The sequence below is a fragment of the Cyanistes caeruleus genome, chromosome 2 (assembly GCF_971803275.1).
Source record: "Cyanistes caeruleus chromosome 2, bCyaCae1.hap1.1, whole genome shotgun sequence".
Taxonomy (NCBI): domain Eukaryota; kingdom Metazoa; phylum Chordata; class Aves; order Passeriformes; family Paridae; genus Cyanistes; species Cyanistes caeruleus.
Window position 1 is genome coordinate 76419974 of NC_141702.1, and position 12174 is coordinate 76432147.

Sequence of the window (12174 nt, forward strand, 5' to 3'; positions counted from 1 at the left end):
AGCTCTTTCCATCCCTTTTACTCTCTCATATGCATAGTCCCCTCAGTGTGATTGTAGCACAGCATCAGGCAGTGAGCTGAATCAGGAACTGATGCAAGCTTTAAAAAATAAAAAAAACCCAAAACAACCAGCTGAGAAGAACAGCAAATATTGAGAAAAAAATGAAAGGCAGAACAGCATCTACTTAACCAAGAAAACCTGCCAGAAGAAGTGATCATTAAAACAGAGTATGACTGATTGGCAGTTTATTAGGGGTTTCCAAGGTTGTGAGTTTTTGCATACATACCTATTTCTCTTTTTAAACTCTCACTGTAATGGAGCAAATCACTTTTGAGCTACTAATTTGCCTAGTTATTAATTCCATTATTAATTTATTTTAGATTATTAAATTCTTTAATGTTGTGCAGTATTCTTAGTGGGAGAAGTTTTAGAGTGACAGACGTTTTGTATATTGTGTTAATGAATGGAATTATTGAGCTATTTAAGGGAATCTTGTTAAAATGCTATGGGCAACAAGTTGTACCAAAAAAAAAAAAAAAGAGACCTTTAATGTCAACATAATGTTCTAAGGTTGAAATCTAATAATGGCTTGGATTGAATATTAAGACTGCAGTGTCCTTGCTCTGACAAATCTCTGCTGGCTGATTACTGCTTCACTAAGGAGAGAGTGTGTTATTAAAAATTCAATTAAAACAAAACAAAAGCCAGATTTTTGTACCTTAAACTTTATTGCATAAGAAAGAAGGTGTGGAGGGAGAGGTACTGAAAAATAATAAAAGAGAATGAGGGAAAACTACTCAACAGAAAGGAGACCAGAATAGAAGTGGTAGAAGAGAGTGTGGGAGAATGAGGGTGTAAAGAGCACTGAAATATCTATAAAGCAATCTTTTACAATTAAAAGTGTGTGTGGTAGTTGCATATACAAATTTCAGTTTTTAAATATCGTGTGGATACAGAGACAAATGCTTCAAAACTCTTCTTCAGAATCTCTCAAATGGATTCAATAGTCTGTCTTTTCACAACAGAGATGGCTGACCTAATGATGCTGCAGAGAGTTAGAAAATTAATTTTTTTGCCAGACTACCTACTTTCTGTGTAGGCTGATGTTTATGTTCATTCATGACACTGGAGAATTAGGTGTGAGTCTCCAGAAGGTATCACTGAATAAAGAACAATTTTTCCTGCAAGGAGTGTTGTGGAAAGATCAATACAAATCTTTCTTGAAGGACCTTCATTAATGAAAGGTCTTTTAAAATCTCTTTAATTTCTAGTTCTGACATAATATTTTGATTTTCTGTTCTGTATTGTGAAAATGATGAAAAAGTTGTGAAAGACATGATGATTTATCATATACGAACCTTTCATGAGATCCTTATTTACCCAGATATTTTCTAAGACACAAAATCTGGAAATTTGGATCTAAGGATCACCTTTGAAGACAACTGAAAAGGAGGAGAAGCTTCTGTATATGTGAGAAAAGAAAATGGTCTCATTTGGGGCTAAAATGACTAGCAGTTCTTTTGTTTTATCATGAAAGACTACAACACTCATGAGATCTTCCACAGGCTTTCTCTAAATCTGAAGTCAGCAGTTAAATGTAATTTTTGGAAAGAATGGGAAACTCATGCTGAGTCTACATCTAAAACCAGATTTAGAGTGAAAATTACGTTATGGAGAAGAAATAAGTATCACACTTCATCAGTAGCATCATCTTTCCTATTTCTGATTATAAAAATGTTTTGGAGTAACTTGTTCATGAACTCTCGGTGATCATCAAGTTTGACCCAAAATTGCTACATGAAGTGTGTGTTTCAGCATTATCTGTGCAAGTGCCTCTTAAGTGTTGAATATTCTTAGTGCTTGATTTAGTAGTGCTCCCTCTGGAGATCTTTTACTTTGTGCCAATAAACCTGACTTATTTAGAGCTGCTGGCTCCGGTCCACTCTTTCTTTGTTAAACGTTTAGCTCTTGTAAGTGTTGTGACCCTTTTGGCAATGGAAGTAATCCTAATTCCAGCAATTTACACTTGTCACTTTGCTTTAAACTCCATTACTGCACACTGAAATTCTCCACAAAATTGTTTAACAAATAACAAATTTGAGATAGAGGGATTTTGTCCATTATGTTACAAAAATTAATTATTTATAGCTATTTTGATTTTGTGTTGCAGAACTGTGACCTGGCCCAGCAGAGCATTGTTCATATTGTTCAGAATCCACAGAACAGTCATAGCAAGGAGAAGACAGAAGAAAGCTGTGTTGGAGGTGTTCTAAAAGCCTTGAAAAGGGAACCTGAGAGTTTAACTCGCATAGATCTCAGTACAAGCATCCTCCCTTCAGTCTCTGCAGGGTTGGCAGTTATTCTGGATCCTGGAAAAAACAGTGTTTCACTTCCCTCTGAAAAATCAGGTAATTCAGTGACTTAGTACATTTCAATATACATTTCTAAACATGTGTCTTTTTCTTTCTTGGGGTAAACGGTTCTGGTTCCATACCACAGGGAAAAAGCCCCCCAAATATATGGTTTATTTGATTTATTAAACAAAAAATACAACAATATTAATGTGATAAGCATCTGATGTGTCTTCTAGCAAAATAATTTTGCTTTGTGGATAAAATTAGTGATTTCTTGTGTTACTCCTATCTCTAACTTGTATTATGCTCATATTTTTCTAAATTATTATAAGATGGCAAAATCCCCAGAGGTCTATGAGAAGGCAAAATATAGTCTCTACTCTCTAAAATTTCTACTTATACTCTCTAAAATTTCCATTATAGAAGTTTTCTTAACTAGAATGTTGGGCACCTTATGCCTTGCAAATGTGTTTAATCTGTTGCGATGCTTTCACACCCATAAAATTTATAAAAAAATATTTACAATTGCTTAGTGCTTTTTGAAGGTTTGCTTGCATAATACATGATGGTGATGATTCACACTATGGACATTTGTACTTCTTCATCCACCAAATGATTATTAAGAGTATCTTCATTGTGAAAAATAATGTGAGGCGCAAGTTACTGCAAAATGATCTTACTGACACTGTGTTGCCCCAGTGAGGACACATCATTCTGTGCAATACCAGATTCAGTTGTGATTTATCATACTAGTCCATTAGAGATGTCTTTTTATAGAGAGCAGTACGCAAATACTCTTTTTGCACAGTACAGAAGGTAATAGCAAACATACATATCCAGAGTACAGAAGATAAATTGTGAATATGACAAGAGATACTCTGTAACTGCCCTGGCAACAGAAATCATCTTGCTTAACAACATGGCTACTAAAACTGTTAAAATAACTTCTAAAGAATTTATTAAGTAGCTCATGCAGAAAATATACAATCCATGGGAGGGTCATAGAAGTATTCCACAACTGACTTGGTCAACCTCTCACTGCCAACTAATGATGAATGAGTGCAGTTTAGGAGCAAATTAGTACCCAGCTTAATGATCCACATCTCCCAATCTGAATGAGTAATGAGATAAGAGGAGAGCATGCTGATTTAAACCTGGTAAACTGGGGACAGGGATTCAACCTGGGCTTACTCTCCGAAGCAAGGCAAAAGTGTGAGCTTTTAAACATTACCACATATTTACTTTTTCATTACTGTACACGATATGTAAAGGGATTTAATAGCTGTGCTTGGCATTACAGGTTAGTTTATACATGTGTAAGGACTTTTAAAATAGGTCATTTAACATGTTTTTCCATAGACTACAAACTCTGTGAAGCCAAGAACAAACTGATAGGTGTCATCTGTTGTATCAAATATTTTCATGGCAGAATACATGAGGACAAAATGTATTGATCAAATACCTGGGCTAGTTCTTTCTGTGATTAAGTTAAAAAGGCTTTTTATCATAAGAAGAAAAAGAAAAAAAGAAGAGCCACTCTAATGACTGATTGTTCTTTGTGGAAAGATGTAAATAATAAGTACTTTTTAAAGGCACCTTAACTTCTTTCCTTGTTTTGATTCTAACTACTAAAACTTGTCCTTTTTTTCTGTTCAGCTCCACCCCTTTGTTCAATATGGGGAGCGATATTTTTTGTTGTGAATTTGCAGTCACTTATAAAAAAAAAAATATTCCAAAGATCAATTTTGTAGTAAACTTTACTGTGCAGCTAGGAATTCCTTTGGCATAAATGAAATGACAAATATTAGTGGGAATGAGTGGCTGAAGAAAGCAGGTACCATGGCTGGTAGCTGAATTTACACTTACCAAGCTGTGGTCTTTGGAGATGAATGATTGCAATGATCAGTCTACAGTAGCAACCTAGACAGGTGAGTGAAGAATAACCTTTATTTTTCTGTGTGTAGATGACAAATTTAAATATACAATTTAGAGGCAAAGGTTTAATAAATTGATTAAATTAATATTATTTACTCTGACATGCTACACAGCTATTCCGTAATTGCAGCAGTAAACACTGTGACTTCAAGTCTTTCTGAAGCCTAAGTTATTTTTATTTGTTATGCTGACCCCATGTTCCTGCCCTGATTTTGTTTTATTTGCTCTCCTTTGAATTCGGAGGAAAAAGGTTTGTGGTAATTTTCACGTCACAAGAGCTCCTCCCAGAAGCTGTTGCAGAATTTGACTGCAAAAATAATATTTTTGAAGTGAATGCTTAGAGGCCAAAATGTAAAATTTTACCAGATAAACCTGGGGAGAGGCCAGCTCTTGTTATGCTGTACTGCTACTATAAAAGCAATATACTTAGGTAGTATGAACTGCTGCACTTGATGAGACAAAAACCCTTATGGCCTGGCAGTGTGTCTCCACCAAGGGTATCATTTGCTTCTTGCAGAAGCGTGTAACAGGACATCCTTCTCCCAGCTCACCCCCACTCCTGTGTGAGTAATGAAACCGACTTCTGACTGGTCTGGAGATGCATCTTACTTGCACTGTTTTTTTTAGACAACAGTGTGTTTCTCTGTGAGAAATTCAGAAGTTTGAAAGTCATTAACAAGCTGAAAAAAAATACAAAAATGGATCCAAATAATCTTCTCATCAAAGAATTCCCGGTTTCCTGTCTTTGCAGACAAAAGTAGCAGAAATGCCTTTTCTCCTCAGTTTTTTTGGTTTTGCTTTGTTGTTTTTTTGGGGGGTTTTTTTTAGTTTTTCTTGTTGTTTCTTTGTTCTGAAAACATTGTGCGACTTCTGGTGCATAAATAAAAAATCTCAGCACAGGACTTTCATCATACCTCATCCCCTCCTAATTTGCGTCTGTGCAATATCTGGAACAAAGTGCTTTATTAAACACAATGTAAGTAAATGAAACTGTGATCCATAATGATTGCATGTCAGCAGATACATGTATAAGATGAAGAGATAATGGTTGGACTTGCTGACCTTAGAGGTCTTTTCTAACCTTAACAATTCCATGATTCTCTGATTTCTACCTGAAAACCAATGAATCGGTAAGACATAAGGGCTTGTATGACTCATCTGCTGAACAAGAGAATGCATCATGATTTCAGATTCCAGAAAGCCAAGAGAATATTTGGAAGTATAAACAGAAAACAGAATGGAGGGGCAATATGTTTTTTTCTCTGCTTTTGACACTTGCATGACTAAAACTAGTATAGCACACTGTTTTGAAGTCTAAACTGTTAGAGGGTTCAGGAGAAGAGTAATGAGAATCCTATAAAAGTACACATCATGATTGGTTTATATTTGTTTAGGCATCTGTGGGTTGGAAATTTGGTAATGTGGGAATATTAGATCTTACCAGCTATCTTAGTATTTTAGCTCTCATTGTCTCGAAAGTGCAAGCCAGCAAATACAAATACCCCACATGGGTTTTAACGTGCCAGGAAATCAACTACCAAGTTATTGTATCTTACAAGAATTCTCCATATTTGTCCATTTAAAAAAAAAAAATAAAACATTTTTCTGAAAAATGAAGATAGAACTTAAACCTAGAAGTAGTATGGATAGTGCTAGGCAGGAAGTCAGAATGCAAAATCACATTCCCTCCCCTTCTAAAATTAAGACTGTTGTCAAGCAAATTTGTAATATGAAAAAAATAGAGCTAGCTCAACAGAATCTGTTTTCTGTAAGCTGACCTGAATGTTTTTACTTATGTAATTCCCAGGTGAATCCATTATCAGCTGGTTTATTATTCTGTCTGAATCAAGTAGATGTGGTCATCATTTAGGTTATTTTATTTTCAGTTTTTAAATAAGTGTTCATCTGGTCAGTTCCAAAAAAAAAAAAAATCGTGGTGTTCTTTAGGTAGACTGTTACAAATGCTTGCATGCAAGGCACCTCTGTTTCTTTATTATTCCATGTTCTTCTGTTCACAGAAGAGTTAATAAAGTACTGGTATATACTGACTTAGGTGTACCAAGCTGTAAATTCTAGCAAAAAGAGGGATTGATTGTTTTCCATCTTGTTAGGAAATGCTCTGCCAAAACTTAATATATGTTAAAACCTCTTGTCTTTCCAAATAATGCAAGTATCAGTTAAGGCAGATGAAACTGTCATTACCAACACCTCAGTATTGTTAGCGATGCACGAAGTGATGAACTGGTGCCTATTCCATGTAAGAATCTGATTCCATGAAAGAGACTGGAAAAAACACTTGTAAGGGAAAGCCACAATTTAGGGTGTGACAGTCAGATCTGTGCCTACATCTGAGGCAATCCCTGATGAACAATAAAACCGATATTAATGTAATCATGGAAATTGCTGACATTGTACAAATAGTTTTTGAATAGTATTCTGATGACTGTGTGTTAAAAATTTCTGTGACCTGTAATTGATATTATACTTTATGATCACTCTTCTACTCAAAAAGTCTAAAAGGATAAAATTTTTTTTGTCAAATTTGTTTGAAGTAAATGAGTAGTCTAAACTCCTGAAGTACTGTAAAATCGCTTCACAGTTTAATAGACCTTATAATCTCAAATTAGATCCAGGCTGGACAGGGATATGGTGTACATCTACTTCCCTATTTGCACGTGGTGTTAGGCTGAGTGTCACTACCCAGTACTAAGCTGAGAACAACTGCAGCTATTTCCTATCCCTTTTTGATAATTTCATCAAAACATGAGCACTCATCCATTCAAAATGGCTTCCAGCATGGAAAGAACGTTTTTATTGTCTGCAAAAATGTGAAGCCTGGACCTAATATTGCTTTTCTGTGTTACAAATCCAAATATCTAAGAATTTACTATTCCCTTAAAAGAGATAAAAAAGGATTCCTAAAATTTCTCATGTAATTTCACTGCATTTTTTTTCAAAGGAAACTAATTAGTATAAAGATTTTTTTTTCCCTTTGTCATGTATACAAATAATTTATGGCTTAATGATAACATTTATTAATTAATGACATGTACCATGGATACATGGTATTGTAAATCAGTAGTTTGGAGAAGGATAATCAGTATTCTGTGTAGTTTACATTTAGTAATTAGGCCTTTTTTTCTAGAGTTATCAAAATTTTGTTCTAAAAATAAATTCCCAGTGTTTATACTGACCTTTCTTAAATTTCTTGAAATATTAATGCAGTATTTCCTGGTGCTTACATGATTCTTATCAGAGTCTTCTTTCACAGACATCCATTTGAATAAGATTCATATTGCTGTACAAGAAAAAGTAGTAAATTACTTAATATGCAACCAATGTATTGTTTCAGTAGACATATTCTAGTAACTAGTTAGGTTACTATTTATTTTTGGATTTCATGCCCTGACAGTTTACTTTTGTTTTAGAATTAAACTACTTTTAATTTAAATGAAAATTCATCAAGCAGCACATTGTGATTTAGCCTATATTTGATTCAGATTTTTAATAATATATTATTTTGCAAATTTTTAAATATTAAATGTAATATTAATTTGAGGATCAATCTACACCCAGAAAAGGAAAGGTATTAATTTATCTTTTTAAGAAATACAGAATAAAATACCAACTCAGAAATAATGTACTAGTCCTGATTTTAACCAATAATTTCTGGGAAACAAGGCTGCATTTGCCTTCATTACACACTGTAAATTTACTGTATGTACAATTCTGTTTTCAAGTTCAAAACAAATTTTTACAAAATTCCTGCATTGACAGCTCTCTCTCTGCCAGTGATTAGGTCCAGCACATTGCTAATTGCTGTCACTTTGCATTCATTACATACATTAAACTGTTAGACTTTCACTGTTAGACCTTTTATCTTAAATTTTCTGTCACTGTACAATGCCATAACCTGATACCATGTTCATTGCACTGATGTGTTGTAGTCACAAATTTGAGTTCATTGGCCTGGGACTTCATTTAAAATAGAAATAGGAATGAAAGCACTTGTCTTCTTCCTCTCCATTTTTCCTTTCTTATTTGATTGTTTTATGCTACTGTCCCTGTTCTGAATCTCCTTTATGCTCTTCACTGCTTCCATTGCTTTTTGTTTTGCCAGCTACCTTTCATGGGTGTTCCATGCCTGGGAGACGTTCTACCCACTTTTAGTCCCTCCTGCATGTTTTGGTGCTTTTTTCCAAGATTTTCTCTCATGGATGCCTCCTGAGACAACGATGTGTGCAGCTACACACCTCTTTGTTCCTTTGGTAGTCACATTGCTCACGTACTTGATGTAAAATGCTCACACCTTGTGCCTGACTAGATATTCACGGTGTTAGGACATGTTTTTCAAAAGTAACCATCTTTTAAGTATCTGCATCTCAGGTCTAAAAATCCACATGTATTAATAGAAGACTATAGCAATAACATTTTCATAGTGCAAAGACACATTGGATTTAACTCAATTGCACTAAATATTTCCTATGTATTGAATGAGAATTTTTCAAAAAATTTAAGTTCCCAACCTCTCTGGTAATTGTTGTATGACAGAAATTGTTGAACTGTGATCCATGTTTGAATCTGTGGGATTCAGATGGGTTTTTATTCATGGTCCAATGAGACAGCGGTTAAAGTGCTCTAGCTCCACTTGTTTTTGATTTCTGAAATATATTGCAGTCATAGAATCATGGAATTGTTTAGGCTGGAAGAGACCTTAAGGTCATTAAGTCCAAAGGTTAAGACATCACTACCAATTCCACCACTAAACTATGTCCCTCATTGCCAATCTGAACTTTAAATACCTCCAGGAATGGTGACTCAACTCCTTCTTTTGGCTGCTTGTTAACGTCAGTATATATTAAATTATCCCTCTTGATGCTGTACTTTCTTGGATTATTCTCTATGAGTACGTTCAAAGGTAGGGAAGGCATGCCCCTAGGAAAACACTTCCTGTTAAAAATAGGATAATGTTTCTGAAACAGTACTCTGTTTTTTGATGTGCAGCAAAAAGGAGATTTTTTTGGATACAAACCACAAAATCACAGAATTGCTATTATGCGAGATCAAACATATTGCCTATCTAAATCTAGTTCTCTTCTTTTAATACATTACTGTTTTGTATACAATAATTCAAAAGAAGAAAAAATGTCCTTGTAACAGGAATTTTTATTTAGAGAAGGAGTATTCCCCTTTTCAAATAATCACCCATGTACCTCTGTCTGATTCTTCTTCATATTTGTTTTCTGGGCAAGTTGACAAGAATGGTAATGGTATTTTCTCTTTTGATCTTCATTGGAAAAAAATAGTCCCCAGTGTCATTCAAGGGTTAATTGGAGAAGAGGGAGAATTTTCAGCCCAGAAATTAACTATTACTAATTCTGTCAACATTTCTTTTAAGAGAGATAAGCTTAAGAAAACTATTCAACTTCCAGTAGGGTTATAAAAATTTGTCATTACAAAGTCCTTGGAAGTTTGCTCTTATGTATATTTTATCTTCTTTTAGGGTTATTAACCCTTGACAATTCACTGCTGCAATACTTTCAAATTCTATATATAAAAATTGATATCCCCTCTTCACCTTCTAGCAACAGCAGAATGTGATTTTATAAGACATTAGCATAATGGAACCTTTTCAATAAAATGATAAATTGAGCCCATTTCAGAAAACAGAACGCACGCTTGATAATTTATTGCAGCCAGTGCCATGCTAGAGACCTCATTCATATCATATGCTTTTAACACTGATGAGAATGGTGCCATTTTCCCATCACACCTTGCATGTCTGTGAAATTAATTTGAGAGGAAAAATGTAAAAAATGCTCTTTTCTAATAGAGGCTAAAGCTCTTCCGGGAATGCTTATCTTTACATGACACAATTATCTCTCATGAATGTTTCTAATTATTGTTTTTAAAGGCCCTTCCATGTTAGTTGAACAGTAGTAGCATTGCTGACTCCCCTATGTCAAGGGGTGGGGTGTGTGTTCTTACAATGCATTTTGATTGTTTATGGGGGACAACATGAATGGACTTTCTTTGGCAATTTTGCAAGTGAGTCACTTTATATATTTTATATATATTTTATATATATTTTACATATATATTTTATATATTTTTTATATACTATATAACATGGAGGTGACATTTGTAGGTGGAAAAAGTTATCTACTGATTAAATAAAACTATGCATTTTATGTTTTCCAGAATAATCATTGACATGAATTTATTGCTGATGCTGCTAGGAAAAATAGGAAAGTAACACCTAGGAAACATCTCTTATGCATAAAAACATTGATAATAGAGTTTTAGGGTGATTCTTTTTTGACAGGAAGAGCCCAATTATGAAGCACAAGTAAAAATCATAAAATCATAGAATGGTTTGAGTTGGGAGGAACCTTAGAGATCATCTAGTTCCAACCCGTCAGCCATGGACACCTTTCACTAGACCAGGTTACTCAAAGCCCCATCCAACATGTCAGGGATGGGGCATCCACAACTTCTCTAGGCAACTTGTTCCAGTGTCTCACCACCCTCACAGTAAGGAACTTCTTTGTTATATCCAACCTAAACCTACCCTTTGTTATTTTAAAGTCATGCTCCTCTGTTCTATCACTGCATGCCCTTGCAAAAACTCCCTCCCCAACTTGTTTGTAGTCCCCTTTAGGTATGGGAATGTTGCTATAAGGGCTCCTGGAGCCTTTCCAACTCTCTCAGCTTGTCTTTACAAGTGAGGTGCTCAAGACCTCTGATCATCTTCTTGGCCTTCTGGATCCACTCCAGCACATCTGCATCCTTTAGCTAGAGGGCCCAGAAGTGGATACATGACTCTAGGTGGGGTTTCAGGGGAACTCTTGTGAGAGTACAGGGGGAGGCACACCTCCTTTGCCCTGCTGGCCATGGTTCTCTTGATGCTGCCCAGGACAGAGGTGGCTTTCTGGGCTTTGAACACACGCTGCAGGTCATCTTCTCATCCACCAACGCCTCCAAGTTCTTCTCCTCAGGGATGTTCTCAACCCATTCTCAACCCATGCCCAGCCTGTGACTGTGCCTGGTTTTGCCCTGACTCACATGCAGGACCTTGCACTTGGCCTTGTTGAATTTCATGAGGTTTGTGTAGACTGATCTTTGAAATGTCAGGGTCCTTCTGGATGGGATCCTTTTCCTCCAGTGTCTAGACTGCACCACAGCACTGCACCATTGTTCATGTCACCAACAAAGGTGACCCATGAGGAACACCACTTGTCACTGGTCTCCACCTGAGTGTTTCATTCTACCTGTCCATGCCTTTGCCTTCTGCCACTTAGGGGGTGTGTCTGGAACACTTACTGGCAACGATTGAGATAAAAAAGCTACTGAGTATCTCAGTCTTCTCCATGTCCTGGGTTCTCCTGTTTCTTTTTTGAGCAGTCACATTTCCCCCAGTGTTCTTTTTATCACTGACCTACCTATATAAGCTTTTTTTTCTGTCACTGACATTCCTGAACACATTTCAGGGCTTTAGCTGTCCTGACCTGATCCCTGGCTGCTTGGACAATCTCTGTGTACTCTTCCAAGGCCACCTGTCCTTGCTTCCATTTTGTGTTTCAGTTTGTCCAAGAGCTCTGTATTCATCCATGAAGGCCTGCTGACTTCCTCTGTGATGGGATTCATCACTCCTAATCTTGGCAGAAGTGATCCTTGAATATTATCCAGTTTTCTTGTTCCCCTCGTTCCTCCAGGGCTTTATCTCATGGCGTTCTAAGAATGCCTAAAATTGATTAAAAAAAACTCAGTAGCTGCTGCCACTGTGCAGCATAATGCTTGCACTATATGGTCACTGTTATGAGCTCTTAGCACCCAAAATGACAGGAATCATAGTCTGTGCACAAGTCATGTGCTCAACATTCAT

At 35.9% G+C, this 12174-nt stretch overlaps 1 protein-coding gene across 3 annotated transcripts in view; it reads left to right on the plus strand.

Moving 5' to 3' along the window:
* PRKN (parkin RBR E3 ubiquitin protein ligase) overlaps nucleotides 1-12174 on the plus strand; it is a 682323-nt gene that overhangs the window by 214145 nt on the left and 456004 nt on the right. For all 3 annotated transcript variants that reach the window (XM_086877979.1, XM_086877978.1, XM_086877980.1), the window contains one exon: nucleotides 2171-2408. In XM_086877979.1, coding sequence (XP_086734105.1) covers nucleotides 2171-2408 — 238 coding nt within the window. The remainder of the gene's footprint in view (nucleotides 1-2170; nucleotides 2409-12174) is intronic.